The 18,549-nt window shown below is 53.9% G+C and overlaps 1 protein-coding gene across 1 annotated transcript in view; it reads left to right on the top strand.

Moving 5' to 3' along the window:
• The first annotated feature begins 270 nt into the window (after positions 1 to 270).
• DSCAML1 (DS cell adhesion molecule like 1) overlaps positions 271 to 18,549 on the top strand; it is a 302,952-nt gene continuing 284,673 nt past the window's right edge. The window contains exons 1-2 of the mRNA XM_040977288.1: positions 271 to 493; positions 16,500 to 16,817. Coding sequence (XP_040833222.1) covers positions 271 to 493; positions 16,500 to 16,817 — 541 coding nt within the window. The remainder of the gene's footprint in view (positions 494 to 16,499; positions 16,818 to 18,549) is intronic.

The raw sequence follows: 18,549 nt of genomic DNA, 5'->3' as shown, positions 1-18,549 counted from the left end.
GAACGGGCATCCTTGGCTCAAGCGTGACCCTTGGCATGTGCCTGGCGCAAGTCTGCATATCAGCTCAGGCGCCCAAACCATGGGTCAAAGGACCTCTGGTCTTTCAAAAGGTGAACCCGGGTCGGGGCGTCTGCTCCTGGTTCCTGTCCCCTCCCTGGGCCCCAGGGAAGTCTCCTGGTGTGGGGGCTCTCGCGGACGCTGGCCTCCTGGGGTGCAGCGGGGTGGGGGGAGGGGAGGCGGGGAGAGCGGCCGCCTGGCCCAGCCCCGCGGATGACAGGAGCCGGGGAGCCGAGGAGGGAGGAGCCGCCGCCGCCGCCGAGCGCTGGGCTGAGGAGCAGAGAGAGCGGGGCGAGTGCGGGCGGCTGGGAGCGCGCTGAGCGGGGGAGAGGCGCTGCCGCACGGCCGGCCACAGGACCACCTCCCCGGAGAATAGGGCCTCTTTATGGCATGTGGCTGGTAACTTTCCTCCTGCTCCTGGACTCTTTACACAAAGGTGAGCCCCTTGCGGGCGGCGGAGGCGGCGGGACCCGGGCGCGCGCGGAAGGCGAGGCGGGGTGTCCGGCGGGCCAGGTGCCTCGGGAACCGGCTTCGGTGCACGGACCCTGGTGGGTCGCAGCGGGGTGGAGCAAGCGCCCAGAGAGGGGTCAGCGGAGAGTCACAGCCCGGGACCGCCCCGCCAGCCACGGCGCCTGGCGTGTTTTGGGGCGAGCCTGTAAGGGTGGTGGCGAGGGAGACCCCTCATCCCTCGCTCCTGACAGGGCCGCGGGTCTGTTCTGGATCGCTCCTCCGGCCCCGGGCTCGCTTCCCGCGGCTTGGTGGCGCTGGGACCCCGGGGTGCCTTCCGAGTCCAGGGGTCCTCGAGCCGTGACTCTTTACCGAGGAGTCCTTTCTTACTCGGCCCTCGGACTCGGCCGGTTACTCCTTCCACTGCGCACCCCTTGGCCGCCCCAGTGCTCGCCCTGGCGCGAATGCGGGCGCACCGTTTGGCGCTTGTCCACTTCCTTGGCTCCCTGCAGCGCGGGCAGGGTTTGGTGGTGGTGGTGGTGGGGGCTGTTCCCGAGAGCTGGTGCCCCTCGGAGAGCAAGTTTGATGTCCAAACCCATCGGACTCCCTCCCGCAGCCCCACCCCAGTTCTCTGCCCCGGGCGCTAACCCCAGCATTGCTGCGCCGCCGCCGCCGCCGGCGAGGGTGGCCACCCACCCAAAGCAGCGCGACCCAAGGTGCGAGATTCTTCGTTTGGGTGCCAGGCCAGCTGGACCTGGGGTCAAGTCGTCGGTCTGGGCAGGGGGGCGTGCCCCTCTCCCGGGAGAAAAGGGGTTGCTAGGGGTGTGTCCAGGTGTCCGGCATGTCCAGACCTGCGGCTGGGGTGTCGCGCGCGTGATCTGCGAAGTAGCAAGGGCCGGGAGGTTGGCAGGGGGACGGACAAGAGCAAGCCAAGGCAGTGGGGTCACCGATGCGGGATCAAGTTGGCGCTGGCGGCCAGAGTTCCAGGCGGTTATAGCGGAGGACGTGCCCTCGGGGCGCGCAGATGGAGGGAGATAAGGCGGTCAAACTCCCGCGCCCTTGAGTGCCGGAGCACTCGGAGCTAGCTCGGCTTTACCTGTTCAGCTCTCCAACTTTTCTCCTCAGCAACCCGGAGAAGCGGGGCGCTTCTGCCACCCTTTCCCCCTGGCAATCGCTCTCGGACGAAACGGCAACTCCTGACCCTTGGGCGACCGGGAAGGGCAAACCAGCCTGGCTTGGGGCCGGTGTAGGGGTCTGGTGTTTCCTCACCAGCGCCCTCTCCTTCCCGGAGGCAGGAGTTTAAGTCTTGTGTGTAGACGACCCTTGCCCCAAGCAGACACCCAAAGCCCTGGGACTGGCTGGGGTGGCCAATATAGGGCAAGGGGTGGCCTGTGAATCGCCCGACAAAGTAATGGAGTTTCTCAGACCCCTTACAAGCCAAGGCTGGACCAGATTGCTTAACCCGATGCCCCCTCAACGTCCCATACCCCACCCAGCAGATGGGGGGTGCTGGCCTCCTCTTCACTGCCCCCACCCCTGTGCACACCCCAGTTTCTCTCTCTCCAGGCTCTTCCTGTCTCCCTCCGCCCCCGCAGGCTGCCTGGGCTTGCAGCTTTAATTACATTAATATTAAAAATACATAAGGTGAGAAGCAGCTTTCTCTCCATCTCTCTCTCTCCCTCCTCCCTCTCTCTACCTCCCACCCCCTTTCCCATTTGGTCAGGCCAAGAAGTGGAGGTCGCAACAGCCACCACCACATTCCTGTCCGGCTGGTGTCCCTACTGGCCTGGTTCCCCCAGTCTTGGCTCCCTCAAACACACATCCAGAGATAGATAACCCTCACCCCAATAAATACCTGAAGCACACTCCCCTCTCCCCTCCCAGAGCCCTGCATGAATAAATGAAGCACCGGCTATCTGATAGGGAGGGAGCAGATGGAGGTGGGGGTGGAGAAGGGCCCAGGAGGCAACAGGACAGTCATCTGGGCAAGAGCCTTTTCCTCTTGCCCAGGGATTGGGGGGGCGGCAGGGTGGCTGGAGGTGCCAGGTATGGCAGTCCTCCTGGGCCCTGGGGTCTGCAGGACCCTGGTTCTCCCTGCCTGCAACCCACAGGCTCCCGCAGCCATGGCGGTGGCAGTGACAGTGGTGGCGGCTGTGGGGCTGGGCGCCAGGGCTCCTTGCCAGGCGGTCCTTTCTTTGCCTGGGTGCCCTAATTGGGCCTTAGGTACCAGGCTGGTCCCTGGGGCCTGCTCAGCTTGGGGTGGATGGTAGAGGGGAGGCGGAGGTGGCTTGGGGAAGATGCGATGCGGAGAGCAGGAAAGATGGAGCTGGGTGTATTTTCTCTCCGTTTGCCAGTCACCCCCGCCGGCACCAAGGAAAATGTAAATGCGAATGTTCTAGCCTGTTACAGAAAACAATATCCTCTTGCAATAATTTGTACGTCCATCTGTGAGGAGCGGGAGGAGGCAGAGAGAGAAGAAAACGGGGCGAGATAGAGCGTCCTCTGGATGGAATTAAGCAGTTATTGAATGTGTTTTAAGCTTCTGTTATTTCTATTTCTCTCTGAAGATTTTTTTTTCTTTTTCTTCTTCTGTTTTTTGTTTTTGTTTTTGTTGATGAATCCTGAGCCCAGACTGATTCCCTAGAACTAAACTGGGAAGGTGTCTTAATAATCAGTTATTGAATCTCTAATAACCTCCTTATTATTGCCCAAACAAATCCAGGTTTGGGCAGCCAGACGAACCCCGGCGAGGCTGTCTCCGTTGTCAGATCCAGCGTGCCAGCATCTGTGTTGCCTGCATTTGCATTTTACTGTGTAAAAGAACAAGCTTCCCCAGCACTAAAATTCCCGTTTTCTAAAAGCCAAAATAATGGGTTGCACTGATTTTTTTTTTTTTTTCATTTCCTACCCCAACCTCTCTGATGGGGACCCACAGTCCTCTCTTGAGAAGATCAAATTAAAAGCCTTCGTCAGGCCATTAACAAAATCTCTAACTCCGCTCAGCATCTAATTAAATGGGGGGGGGTGGTAGAGTGTACTGGGAAAATGTGTTTGTAAAACCTGAAAATGGCAAACACAGCTTAGGGCAGGCAGGCAGGCAAAGGGCTGGTTGATGTTGGGAAGGGAAGCCCCCACTTCCTGGAAGGATGTGAGGGAGGATGGAGTGGGGCAGGTGTCTTGATGCTTCGCATCCCTGGGCAGCCAAGCCAGCCGCCTCTAGTGTGGTGCCTCTAGTGTGGTTCTGCAGCAGCTAGGGGAACTCAATTAGAAATGCAGAGCGAGTGAGCCGTTGACCCCAGACGGTGCTGAAATTGAGCACATCCAGGCCCCCAGCCTGGAAGGCTCAGTTTCCTGAGGCTGCTGGACAGAGAGGAAATGGGCAGGCCACCTGGAGTGGGAGGAATGGTTTGGATCTGTGATGGCGCCCCAACAGGCAGGTTGGGAGCCCCCCAGACCCAGGAACAGTCATCTGGAGAGAGGTGCCGACTTCAGGCCCACAGACTCCGTGTCTCTGGGCTTTCCATACTGCTCTGTCCTGTTGTGGCAAAGGCTGACTTTGTGCATGAAGAGAGTGGGGATTCCAAGAACTCTGTTTTGGGGGTAGGAGGCTCTGGCTGGATGGGTCCTCTTCTTGCATTCAATATCAGGGGATGTGTTTCTTGGAAATCTTGGAAGTAACTGAGAGGGGGAAGTGCCCCCGCCAGTACCCCGAACTTGGCAGATTCTAGCTGGTACTCGGGTGCCTCAATGGGGTGAGCTACAGGCAGCAGAAGTGGCAAGGTGCCAGGAACCCAAGAGTAGACCTTACATTTGCATGGGATTTGCATATTGATTTGCATGTTCCCCTAAGCAGGCCCAGAGCCTTACCCTCAGTAAGTAGCATCTTGATCTAGGGGTCTCAGTCGCAGCCAACCAGTGACATTACCAGCGTGTGGAAGGAGCAGGACATGGGGGAGGACTCGGGTCAGGGATGGCGCTTCTGTCTTGCTTCAGAGAATTAGACCCTGAGTGAAGGGACTCCATCCCCAAGGTCATCATATGACAAAGCAGCCCTGGAACTCCCATCCTCTCTTACCAGTGCAGACGGTGACACTGGCACTATTGGGATAGGGTGAGAGGAAGAGACCCCCTCCTAAGGCAGAGAAAACTTAGAGTGAGCATCTTTCCTCTGATGCTGCAGGAAGAAGAAAAGGATGAAGAGAGGGACACCCCAGCTATAGGAATCCTGGTGAGTGAACCTCCCAGAATGGAGGCAGCAGATGTATAGAGCCCTGTGGCCAGGGGCAAACAGAAGCAAAGTAGGAATCTCTTGTCACTTTCCCAGCTCTGTAGCAGCATCTGGGTGGAGGTTAAGGGGGGTCAGTTGTGGCCTTCGAGAGATCAGAAAAAGACCTTTTTATTTCACCATGGTCAGGTGGGGTGATCCTGACAGGAGCACCGAGGAGGTGGGCACTACTGGTCATCCAAGGAAGGCTGTGTAGAGTTTGGGGGTGAGGCTGAAAGAGCAGGTGCCTTGGGAGAGCTGAGTGCCCCATGCCAGGGAGCCAGCTGGTTGGGAGGCCCGAGGTGAGAGTGTGATCACCAGAATGCCTTTGTCTCTGTTTCCAGGCCCTGTGCAAATCCCACCCAGGCAGGTGCAGCCACAAGGTTTTCACTGGTGTCTTTCTGCCCAGCAACCACTGCAGGAGGATGCCAGTCCCTGGAGCCTACAGAGGTCTCTGAAGGAGGCCACGTGGGGCTCCAAGGAGTTAGGCAGAACCTTAGGGGACAGCCGGGGCATGGAAGGGAAGACCACCCAGGTTTTTTCAACTAGAGCTTTCACTTGTTCTATATGTGGCAGCATAAAGAAGATCGCAACCCACTGGTGTGGTGGAGACTGGGAGTCAAGGCAAACCCTTCACTGATATTCCAACTCTGCATTTCCTGGCCATAGGCCTTTACACCTCTCCGACTCACTTTCTCCAGCTATGAAATGGGATAAAAGGAAACCAGGCATTTGAAGTAGGCAGAACAGTCACTACTCAATAAACTGTAGGCCTCTCCTTGCCTTGCCTTTTCTTTTTTCTTTTCTGATTTTTGCCCTCTGCCTCCATGTTCCTCCTCCTGCTCCTTTCCCAAACTGGACTATCAGACTCTCTGTCCTGAGAGTCTGTATTAATGAGTCACACTTGCGGCCAAACCAAGTGACTTTGGCTGTGTCATAACAGAAAGACTGAGTGGCGGCCAGGACAGGGGACATCAGCTCCTTATGTCTGTCACCCCACTAGGCAACAAGGGAGCTGAAGTCATGCAAGTGCCTGAAAGTCCCTGGGGAAGCCCAGCCTTCTCCTTAGCAGCAATGGTGGAAAGAAGCAAGGAGGGCAGAGGTTAGCTCTGAACTTAGATTAGAAGGTGAAGCGAAGGCTGGTCTTGCATCTGTCAAAGGAAGGCTGGGGGTGGTCCTTCAGGGGATGGTCCTTCAGGACACTATCAGGATGGACAGGAGAACCATCCCAGACTTACTCCCAGTGTGTGTGTGTGTGTGCACGCGAACATGCACTCATGCTCCTCAACCCCCCTTCCTCCAGTGTGGCTATAGCTGACCATGTCTACATCTCTGCCTGCTGTCATGAGCCTTCTCTGTGTTCAGGTAGTTTTGTGTTTAGAGAACACTCTTGGCAGCCTGAGAAGTAGCATGGCACCTAGAGGTCAAGTGCCACCCACAGTAGATTGTGGCTTGTGGGCTCCGGAAGTGTAGGGGGCTGCAGGTATAGCAGCCTGTGTGCCCTGACAACAGATGCTTATCTAGCGTTGCTTTTCTGTGCCTTTCTAGCCTTTTCTAGCCTTGGGTAGCATCCATAGCACACCTGATGCTACTGCCCTCCTCTGTGTGCCCTTATCATATACAACACTGGCACTGATGGTTTTTCGTGAAAAACATCTTTTAGAACAGTTATCCAAATGCTGGCTGGTTGCATATCTGTTAAACTGATTCTAAAGAGGTGTGTGTGTGTGTGTGTGTTGGAAACAGTATGGCCCTTGCACCTCTAAGACAAAGCTTGACCTGTCTAACCTAGGTGAGTGACCTCATAGTTGCTATGCCTCTACTTCCTAATCTGCAAAATGCCTAAACAGCCCTCGTCCCAGCTGTCCCACAGAGCAGTCATTACCAGGCATGTGCAAGAGGAATGAGGGGGTTATTGCATCACATGATGCCCCTTTGTACACTGAATGGGGCAGCATATAAACACATGCGTGTAAAAACCACAGCAAGCCAGTTTTAGCCTATAAACACTGTGCTGCAGCATAAGGTATAATTACTGTCATCTCATCATACAGAATGATGGAGGTCTCACAGCTGTTTCTGGCTGTCTCCCCCTCAGCGGGGCCCCCCACAATTGGAGAATTTTTCCTAGCTTTTGCTTTTCATCATCATGGGGAACAGCTGATGAGGCACAGCCCCAGGCTGGCAGCAGTCTTCTGGAGCAGGCTCAGCAGAGACCCTCCCCCATGGTCCCAGGGCTGGTGGGAGTAGGAGGAAGCCTGCTGCTACTGTGCCATGCCCTTGGCCATTGTCCTCCTGGGGCCTTAGAAGTGAGTTTATTCCACGATTCTCTGGACCAACTCTCTAGGGAGTTGATGTCTGAGTCGGGAATCTATAGTCTCTTGATGGTGGGGTGAGCTGTAGGCAGGCTTGGAGTCTTACCTTTTGTGAACTCATAGGAGACCACTGCATTTGTTGGAATCCCTGGAAAGGCTGTTGCTGAGTCCAGGGTCATGGACACTCTATGTGCATGGGGGTGACCTGCCCAGAGGTGGCTGCCGTTGTGGTGAGGTTGATTTAGGGGAGGACAAAGGAGATCTGGGTGATAGTGACTGCTCTGGGTAAAAGATGGGATGACACCTTAAAGGATGTGACCTCTATCCCCCACCCAAACACACGCAGTGCTATCTGCAGCTTCCTCCCTGTGGCTCTCTGCCTCCACTCCAGCTGTTCCAGCTGCAGGGGCCTCCTTCTTTGTGAGGCAGCCCACCCTGGTTCCACAAGTCATCTTGACTGTGAGCCAGTCTCCACCGCAGTCTTGTTATCCTTCCCTTCCCTGCGCTGGTTGCTACCTTTGGGGCTGCAAGGATGAAGGTGACCACTTGCAAGGTGGATGACCTGCCCCTCTTAGGCCCCTGATCTAGGTGCATGGCATCCCTAGTTCCCCGGCCTCTGCCTTGCTGGACACCCCACCTTGGTGCTCCGTTTCATCCCTCTGTTCTGGGGATGCTGGCCTTCTGAGACTGAGCTGGCCAGAATGGAAAGAGCTGTGCAGAGAGAGCTGGGACTCTGGTTAGCTGTGTCCCTGGGGTACATGGTACCACTTCTCTAGACTTCGTGAATGGAAGAGATTGGAGAAAATAATCTCCTAAATCCCCCCAAGCGTTAACAATCTAAATCCAGGACTCTCCGGGGACAACTGTGCTGTCTGAGCTGGCTCCTTAGAAAGAACTTGCTGGCCACCAGTGGCCTTTCCCCTGACAGCCCCGTCTCAAAAGGGCCCAAAGATGAAAGGCTCTGGCCGACTGTCAGCTGTTGCTCACAGCTTCTCCCTGGAGCCGATGGCAGGGAAGCTGTGTCTTGCCTGCACCGTGTGGGTTTCAGGTTGTTGTTTGCAGGGCCTGTGTCTGTGCTCAGAATCTCAGAAAATAGAAAAGTCCCAAGCTACCCTCATGGGCCATGCTGGAGGGCAGAGCAGGACCGGAAACAGGAAGCACTTCTGGCTCACTGCCCATGTTGCGGGGAGGAAATGCTTGGCATCTAGCCGGGGAGGGATGCATGGAAGAAGAAACATAGAATGCTTGGATAATTCAGAATTATCATCTTCTAACACTACCACCCCCCAGCATACTCACACCTCGGAAGTGGCCTGTGCAGCCAGTTGTGCTTGGAGCAGCTTGAAGAGAGGGAAGCCCGAGTTGGAAACACAGGTCTGGCTGTGCGGCCCCTGAGAACCTATTTTCTTTTCTGGAAAATGAAACCTCAAGCAATTGCCCCATTGTAAGAATTGTATGCACAAAAATGTGAGACAAGGACTCCTTAGGATGCCTCGTGTGAGATAAACACTACAAAGAAGCTGCACATTACAGGCAGGGGTGATGGTGAAGACAGGGGATGACACGGGCATGTCAGGTTTTCCAAGAAGCCTTGGACAGAAGCAAGGGCCTTGGTCCCTTTGCTCTACCTTGGCCAAGGACAATACCAACCTGAAAATGCAGGAGGCTGCCTGCTTGAGAAACTCCCTCTCCTGGGGCTAGACTGACTCATCCATAAAGGGTCCAGCCCAGCCCTTCTGGGCCCAGTTCCCCCAGCTGGACAGTGAGAACATCCTAGTGGAGGCCAGGACAGGCAGTCCATGCAGTCCACACCCCTTGCAAATGCACCCATCTGCATGAAGCACTCTGGAGGCAGCAGTGGGTTAGTTGTGCCCTGCCGATCACACTACTGTGACTGATTAGCTTGATCAACAAGCCCTGGTGCTTTGATGCGGCAGGGATGTCTGTCTGTCAGGCCAAGGAAAGCTGTCTGTTGCTGGGAAGGCAGCAGACCCATCCTGTTCCATATGGCAGATCTGCTTGTCTAATGTCTGTGGGGGGACAGGGTGGAGAGTAGTTAGGATCTCCCACTCTTTCAGAGGTTGGTGAGACTGTGATCTATGATCGTGCATTTTTTAAGTAATAGCCAGGTGATTCTTACACATATGAATGTCTGAACCCTATTGTCTACTATCATCATCCTCATCATCACTGGTAAGCAGTAAATAGTTGTTGCATGAGATGCATTCATCCCACAAATAGCTACTACTTCCTGCTAGGATGATAAGACTTAAAGCAACAGTCACAGAAATGCATACCACAAACCTCTCTGGAGATAGGTGGTGGTCTCACCATTTCATACATGCAGAAACTGAGGCAGGGACAGGGGTGGCTAAGAACCCAGTGCCATACCCTTGGACACAGTGTTGACCAAGAAGGCTGCTTTCCCTCCAGAGGCACCCAGGCCTGCAAGAGAGGGGTACCTTTGGCTCCTGCTCTCCTGTTTTCTGCAGTCCCGCTGTTTCTCCACCCCACCCCCATGCTTGCTGTGCTCATCCAGGCAAGGATGTCCCTTGCTTGCCTCTGAGAGGGTGTTGTAGAAACCCCTAGTGCAGGCAGAGGCTCCATAAGGAAATGTCCAGCAAATGAGACAAGGAAATATTGTAAGGGAGGAAAGCAAAATGACTCATCCTCCGTGTGGAGGTGGTGAGATGTTAATATTTCAGTCCCCTCGGGTTGTCATTTACAATGACTGGAGATGAGGACACAGGGAGAGAAGGCCATGTGCACCTTGGGGGATACCTGAGCTGGCCAGTCCCTCCCCACTGCTGCCACCAAACACCTCTATTCCAACCCGGCAGATGGGGTGGAACCTGTCCTCCCACCCCCGTGTCAGGTTTCCTTCACCAAAGTTATCCTGATGTGTAGACAGCAAGGCAAGCGAGTGAACGAGTCCAGGTGGTGGATATTTAGGTTTCAGCAATGACCCTGGGGGCAGCCCAAATGCCTGGGGGCAACTTCTGGTTTAAAAATATGGCTGTGCTATTTCTATGCTTCTAATCTCCAAGCGATTTGGAGCCTGTTTTATGAAACACAGCATCAGGGTGGTGCTCGATGTTAAACGATGGAGAAGATTAAATGGGTTTAAGTCCCGGAGTCTGTCACACGACAAGCAAGCCCACAACGTGCATTTTCTATTAAAAACCCATTCCTCCCTTTGACCAGAAGCAGCTTTGCTGCTGATCTGCCTCCCTGCCTCCCTCTCTCTCTCTCTCTCTCTCTGTGGATGAAGGGACCCCCTCTTCCTCCTCTTGGTGCATTTGTCTGGTTCTGTCTACAGAGAGAAGAAAGAATAGGGAGAGGGGCCTGAGACAGTAGGGGAAACCAGATCTCCTGTCTTTGCTTGGCCAACTGGGACAGGCTCTGGAAGATGTGGGTACAGACCTCAAAAAACCCCAGACCACACTCCTCATCGCTGCAGTGCTTGAATAACCTCTCTCCTTACCTACAACAGGAGACCAGCAAGATCTGCCTTTGTGCAGGCATCAAATGGGAAACATGTCCCCGACTGGTGACCTAGGCCCACTGCCTGATACACAGTGTACTGTCTTATGAAGATTTGGGCCACTGACCATGCCAATACACCTCAGGATCCTAGTTGTCCAGCTGCAATGAAGCCAGGCTTATGCACTACAAGAACTTGAATAACCTGCCACCACTGGCAGGGGTTGATCCCACCCCCTGTGCCTACCACTAAGGGTTTTGTGCATCAGGCCAATTGGCTTTGCCTCTTCCCTCCAAACCCATGCAGTGGACCAGCCTGGATGGCTTCTTCGGAGTGCTTGCCGGCTCCTGCGCTGTGCCATTGAGGAAGCTTGCGCTGGCTGGGAGTGTGAACCTTCACTTGGTCCCCCTGTTGGATCTTCCCTTGGATCTTCCCCTGTTGGATATGTCCCTTGGGGCAGGGTAGATCCCCAGTCCCAAGCTTTGTCTGCTGTGGCTCCTGTCCCAGTCAGCACTCACAGCTGTTCCCCGTGCTTGGCTCTGTACCTGCTATTGAACAGTTTCCTGTCTTCCACTTCCTTGTCTGGGTTTTTCCCACTATCCCTGAAACACTATTCAGCTTATTCAATGTGTCCTGCAGAGAGGTGTGTCAGATAGGACCTGGGAAGGGGGGATAGAGGTGAAGGGAGTGGGCTGAGAAGTTGGGGACAGGGAGGGCTTTGCATTCTAGGGGGTACCTGGCTATGGCCTGGTCTTCCTTCATAGTAACCTCAGACCTTCTCCACTCCTTGAGAAGGACTGAGATCTTACTCATACTGCCAGTCCCTCCTCTGTATGTATGCATCCTTATGGGGAAGCAAGGCTGGCAAGATGGGGCCAGGGCTTTTGCCTCTCTCATGTTTTTATAAATGAGGGCACTGTGGCTCAGAAAGAGCAGGTGGCTTTCCTGGGGTCACCCAGCAGGGGAGGGATGAACACTTGGGGGAAGGAGGTTCCAACCCACTCTATCCCGGGACTCTGCTATCTCAGCCTCTCTGTTCTTCTACAGGCTGGCTGGAGCATTTGTCCTGCTTTGAAGATTTCAAATTAGGGTCTGAGAGGGGGAAATGCTCCCAGCATGGAGGCCACGACAGGGCCCTGCCAGCTTCAGGAAGGAGCTCAGGCCCTTGTCGACTCTCTTGTCTCTGGGTATCTGTATGTACCCATTGCTACTGCAGCCACTTTCCTACTGCCGTTGTACCCAGTCTTCACCTTGGCTCGGAGCTGAGATTTGAAGGACTTGGCAATCAGTGCCTCAGTTTCCCCTTAGGGAATTTGCTTACTCCCTTCTCTTGGCAGGGTGAGGCTAAATTGATGCTTATTTAAGGACCACTGCATCCTGAGCTGACAGGTGCCTTGTGATGGTAAAATATGAGCCCGACATAAGTGCAAAATGCGATTGTTGTACACCCGAGGGTGATGCTTCCTAATGGCGACGCCCTGTCAGAGCCATAAGCAGAAATGAATGGTTTGTCTCATCCTCCCTGGCTCCCCCAGACTCCCGAAGACAGCAGCTCGCATTCTGAGGTGGGAGAAATATGAGGCTATTCACCTTCTGCTATAAATCTGCCGTTTCATCAGCCCTGACAGGTGGCTGGACAACCCCAGTCAATTCATCAATTAAACGTACCCATTTGTAGTGGCTGGGAACCCGGTGTCCTTGGCTCTCTGGTGAGATTGGAGGCCCAGAGGTGCAGGCAGGCTGCTGTTACAATGGCTGTGATTCCTGGTGGGAGCAGAGGCGACCTGACCGAAGGGTCTATCTGGGAGGCCAGGAGCAAGGGGCTGAGGAAGGTACATTTGGGGTGAGACTGGGAGGAAGGAAATCTTGGTGGGGCCCAGCCTAGAAAACCAGATTCTGTGGCTTGGTTTGTCTTCAGCACAGTTCCTACAGTAGAGCAAGTGTGCCAGGGCCTCTACCTCTAGTGGAAAGGCTAAGGTGGGGTCTTGTACCAGCTGCAGTCCTTGTGTGTGGTGTGACTTTGGGCTGTTCAGTTAATTCCTCAACCTTTATTTCCTTATCTGTAAAGTTAAAATAATTGTGATAGCCCCCAGGAAGCCAAGGAGATTAAAAAGAATGCCCACCACCATGTAAATAAAGCATCTAAAGGTGGAGGGTGAGTGGCTGGCATTAACAGGGAAATGTGCTGTAGCTGTGATAACTGTGGACATGTCATCACTGTGCAGGGCCATGTCACATCTACGCCGCCACTCCCATTGCCCCGAGCAATTGGGTCGCGCTTTCCCATGCATCAGAAAAACCCTGAGTCCCTCTCTGTCAGGGATCTGTCTCAGCCTCCTCGGTGTTTGTCAGGTGCAGGGTGCACCCATTCTGCAGCCTTGACGGATCTGGGCTCCTAGAATCCAAGGAGCTGCCGCTGAGAGGATGGCTGATGAATTGGGTTGTCACGGAAAGCACCCCGCACTCTAGTGATAGCCTCACTCGCAAGAGCTAAGGATTGCCTGGAATGACCAGTGGTCCCAGCAGGAACCAAAGCCTCCGCCCCCTGCCCAGGGGGTAGGGGGTGGGAACTAATGTGTGCATGTACACCTCTGAGTCTATCTCATTCCTGATCAGCTGGAAGCGAGAGGCAATGGCCAGGCCATGTGTGAGGAAGGTGAAGGTGTCTTCTTGATTGCTGTGGTGGTAATGCTACAGTCACGGTTAAGAGAGTGGCTGCAGGTCAGATTGCCTGAGTGTGCATCCCAGCACCTGCTCTTCCTAGTGGTGCGTCCTCAGGGAAATGCCTTAGTTTCTGCCTTCATACAGTGGGGATAATAACACTGAAACTTCTTAGGGCTGCTCTGGGTATGAAAGAGGCCATGCAGGTCCAGTGCTTCGCCAGTACTTGCTGGCTGGGACCCTGGGAGGAAGTGGAGTCTCAGATAAGCCTGCCTCAAGCCTCGGTTTCCCTGCTGATGAAATGGCTCGATTGCTTGATGGGGGAAGGGGAGGATGTGCTCTGGCCACTGAGAATGGGGGGGCATGCTTCAGAGCTTCTGAGGGTACCCCATCCCCCTCCCTTAACTCCCCTGTGGACATGATCAGTCACTGTCCCTGGAACTGTCCCAGGTTGTGGGGGTGGGAAACATGACGGAAGACAAGCCAAGGCTGTCCCCTTGCCCAAGTCCCCTGTGGCCACTAGGAGCATGGTGCTTTGGAGGGACCGCAAATGCTTCTACTGCTAAGAGAATGCTCCGACGCCGCAGCAAGGAGCCCGAGAATGTGTCTTCCAGCGCAGCTGCTAATGGCTTCATCACGGCTTTTTATGAGATGATGTGAATTGCTCTGACCAATGAGGCTTAATGGCCTCCCTCTACCAGCCACCCTGGCGTCTTCTCCCTCGAGGCTCTCAGCGCAGAGTTAAGCCAAGAATATTAATACGGTTCGGATGTGGGCCCTCCCCCTGCCCATAAAGTTGTGGAAATTGAGGTCAAGTTGGGTCCCCTGCAATGTTCTTTAAACAAGCAGTGGAGTGTTTTGTTTGCACTCTTGGTCTTCTTGGTGGAGAGGCAATGGTTGGCAGCAGGGGAGCATGGGACCAATTCCTCCCTTCTGGGTTGGCTCCCACTGGTTCAGGGGTGGCCTTCTTTTTTGTTTTTTAATTTTATTATTGATGATGTTTACATAGTTGATCAGGGTGGGAAGGGTCAAGGATCAGGGAGAGTGGGTGAGACCACTGTTTATACATTTTCTTTCTCTTTCCGTATTTGGGGGAGAGGGGAATATGAGAGAAGAAACTACGCCCAGCCTCCCAATCACTGCATTACCTGGAGGATGGGGAACTGCCATCCCAGGGTGCCCATTGTGGAGTATTTTCTGAGGATTCTATTCATGTATTTTTGATAGTTCTGAGCTGCTGCTTGATAGCGCTGCTCCAAGGATGAGGAAATCCTTCTGAGGTCGACTGATTGTCATAGTCTACCTCCGAGTCTCCATTGGCCCAGAAATTTGCTGTCAAGCTTCACTAGGATAGTTGATCAATTTGTTTTGCCCTCCATCTTCAACAAACCAATGGGTGCTGCAGCCCAGTCCAGCTCTGCCCCACACACACTCGGCCCTCATGTACCACAGAAGGAGTGCAGCCCAGTCAGAGTGGCCCCAATAACCCCCACTGATCTGGCCCCCCCGGCTCTGTTTCTTGTGCCTGTCAGCATGTGCAGTGAACTGGTCCGGTCTGCCCCATATCGTATTGAGATCTCGTATACATCATTGGGAACTGAAGCCCAACTCAACCTAACAGAATCTACCCTCCAGTATACACTCATGCCAGGAGGTGCCACTACCTGTCTTGCCAGGCATACTCCCAGTTCTGGTTTTCACACTCACCAGTGGGAGTTACAGCCCTTCAAAGAGGAGCCTACAATCTCCCCACTGGACCCACTCCTCTCCCCAGATCTTGTACTCTCCAGGTGGTTCTGCAGTCTAGTTTGACAGGACTTGCTGCAGCAAAGTCCAACCCACCTACCCTTATTCTGGCTCATGCCTGCACCAATGGATATGATTGGCTACTCTAGTCTGTCTCTTTCCCTAACCCAGTTCATGTGTAGGCCAACAGGTATTGTAGCCCTACCCATCCTGGTCTGCCTTCAGTTCCAGCTCTCACACTGGTCAGCATGGTAGTGACCTACCAGTAGAGTCCCCATTACATCCCTACCAGGCTCATCCACCCTGTCCCAGTCTTGTGTGTGCTGGCAAGTGCTGCAGCCCAGTCTGGTGTGGCTTATCTCACCTCAGCATTTGCCAGCAGATGCTACAGCCTGGCCTGGCCTGGTCTGTGCCCATTTCAGCTTGTGCTGGTTGGTGCCGCCGCTCAACCCGGTGCAATCAGTCTCAATTCGTGGGTGGCCTTCTGAAAGGGGCAAACTCTGGGAGGGAGGGACCTTCCCCTCTCCCCACACCCTGCCACCAATACCAGCATTGAGATCAAATGGGCTGCTGGGATAAGAGCAGGGAAAACCCAAGACTCTGTTTTGGGATGAGCAGAGCATATGGCCCATGCTCAGGGGGAGGCAGCCATGCCATTGTCAACCATAAGCAGAATATCCTCCAGTGTGGCTGAGGATGGAAGAACCACATGCTGCGAGTAGCTAGAAGGCAACCTGCAGTCTTGTGCAGTCCTCCTCCCCCACTCTTCCACCCCTGCATTGCAAGTGTGGGATCAGAGAACCCGAGGGGGTAGGGAGTGCAGCAGGCAGCTTGTGTTGGGGGTGAGGGGTGGGAGGCTGGGATCATATCTGTCAGCTGTACCACTGGTCCTGTTCAGCCCCTTCATGGCAGTGCAGTTTCTGCATCCACCTGCAGGGTTGGACAGACAGTTCTCCAGGGTCCATCCCAGTCCCTGCATCTTCCTTCTTCCTCTTGGGACGTAGTCTCAAGACCTCTTACCTTTCATCTGTGGCATGGTTGGGCGGGGGCAGTGAAAAAAAAGAACCATACACTCCCATGAAATCCTACTTCATACTTGAGTCTTATAACCTAGCCTTGTGTTCCTGGACAAGTCACTGGAGGGTCCTTAGTCCATAGGTAACACCTACAGATGGTGGATGCTCCTACCAAGGTTGATTTCTCTTATATCAGCATCTGTCCTAAGGTCATGGTGGATGGGACTGCAAACCCTCTCCAGTTTAATGGTCTGTGGCATGCTTTTCCAAAGAACTTGGCATGGCCTAGAGGATGAGACTTGGTTTTTTTTTTTTTTAACTATGTCATAAGCTTCTGCAGGAATGGGGACCCCCTCTGACTCTCCTGGGCCAGTGCCATGTGTGTGGGAGGGAGGGGCTGCTCAGTCAGTGCTTCTTGCACACTTTCCTGAGGCTTGACCCTTACTGAAGTGGTCCTCCAAGGCCAGCAGAGTGCATCCTAACCATCTCTCCCCTGCCTCCTTCCACAGCCCGCCCTGAAGATGTCGGCAGCAGCCTCTACTTTGTGAATGACTCCCTGCAGCAGGTCACCTTCTCCAGCTCTGTGGGGGTGGTGGTGCCCTGCCCAGCCGCGGGCTCCCCCAGCGCGGCTCTCCGATGGTACCTGGCCACGGGGGACGACATCTACGACGTGCCGCACATCAGGCACGTCCACGCCAACGGCACGCTGCAGCTCTATCCCTTCTCCCCCTCCGCCTTCAATAGCTTTATCCACGACAATGACTACTTCTGCACCGCGGAGAACGCCGCTGGCAAGATCCGAAGCCCTAACATCCGCGTCAAAGCAGGTACAGGGCAGGAGTACAGGGCGCAGGGTCGGGGGGTAGAGGAGCACCCTGGCCCACGGGGCTGGTAGGGCGTGGAGAGACAGCAGGTGGACAGGTGCATCATGTGCTGGGGGTAGGGATGGGCTCTGAAGAAGCTGACCCGGGACAGGTTTGGTGTTCACTTTGGATTCCAAGCTTCCATTCCTCCTGCTGTTCGTCTGGTAGAGGAGATCTGGTGCTGAACCTCGGTTTACCCTTTTGCAAAGCTGAGGTTTTGTCCCTACCTCATTTGTTAATTTGAAGGAGAGGGTGTTCATGAACTACTTACTTGAATCTTAGACTCAGGAGTTTTTTTTTTTTTAATTTTTGTTGAAGTATACTAAAAAGCCTATCTCGTATAATTACACGGTTTGATGAGTTTTCACAAAGTTCAACAAATACTCAAAGCAGGAAATGCAGCATCAGCAGTTCAGAAGCCTCCCCTCATGCTTTTTCTGGCCACTGTTCCCCTGAGAATAACGCAGCTCCTGATGTCTAAAAATATTAGTGTTTTGCTTGTTGTTGTGTTTTGGGTGAGTGGGTCCTACTGCATGAGTTCTCTTGTCTCTCGTACGTAGGATCATGCCAGTAGTAGCTTGCTTTTTTCTTAATACAAGGTGTTTTTTTTTTTTTCATAATACACATTTTTAATGAGCTTTTTTATGACCTCGTGCATGTATGGATTACAAAACTTTTGGCACTGACATGCATTTCCCATAACTTTTTAAAAATAGTTATTTATTTGAAAGACAGAAAGGCAGATCTTGGATTTGCTGATGTAGTCCCCCAGATGTCCACAACAGATGTGGCTGGCCAACCTGAAGTGGGACCCAGGAATTCCATCTGGGTCTCAGGACCCTGTAGGTGATGGAGATGCAAGGATTTGAACCCTCATTTGCTGCCTTGCAAGGTGCACATCAGCAGGAAGCTGGACCCAGGAGCAGGGCTGGGAGTCTAGCCTTGGATGCTCCAATATGGGATGCAGGTGTCCAAAGCAACATCCTAACTGCTACATCAAATGCCTCTTTTATTTGTCCCTTCCACTGCTGATGGGTACTGGAGTTTAACAGAGTTGTGAGTCCCAGGCATAGGATACAAACAGGTAAAATGTAACAAAATACATGAAGCACAATTGAGCAGAAAGGGTCCTGAAGTATGGAAAGATCATGGAGCCAGGGGAATGAGGGTTCCTCAGGCAGCCTTTTAAAAGCTATGTCTGGAAGGCCTGAAGGCAAGCAAATGGCTCACATCAGCTCTTCTTAAGTAGGGCGTGATGACACTGGTGTGTCACAGTTCCTGCTAAGGTGTGTTTCAGACAGTCTTAAAGCACTGGGCTGGAGGCGTGGTGTTCTCAAAAGAGCTGCCTGGGGGCGAGGGTTCAGGGATAGTCCAATTCGAGCCCACCACCTTTCCTGAAGTCCAGGCACACCGAAGAAAGAGGCCAGGTTCCCCAGGGGTGGACCTGCATGATGAGCTCCCCGCCTTCCTGGCTGCTTTGGCCAGAGGGTACCTCTCACAAGGCCCCAAGCAGTGGGAGTAGGAGGACTTCAGAGTGAGAGCTCTGCCTTTTCCTTGGCGTTTGCTGGGAGATGGTGAGCTCTAAGAACCCAAGCACCAGGCTGTCAGCTTTTTCTCCTGGGTTTCCAGGACTCCTCTGCTATGAGGATTTTTGCAGTGCTGTGCTAAGGCCATACCTAGGGCTGAGCCTAGGTAT

This window comes from Ochotona curzoniae, unplaced genomic scaffold (assembly GCF_017591425.1).
Source record: "Ochotona curzoniae isolate NIBS_2020 unplaced genomic scaffold, NIBS_Ocur_1.0 contig_2723, whole genome shotgun sequence".
Classification (NCBI taxonomy): Eukaryota; Metazoa; Chordata; class Mammalia; order Lagomorpha; family Ochotonidae; genus Ochotona; species Ochotona curzoniae.
The sequence above is the reverse complement of the archived record's forward strand: the minus strand, read 5'-3'. Positions and strand labels throughout refer to the sequence as shown.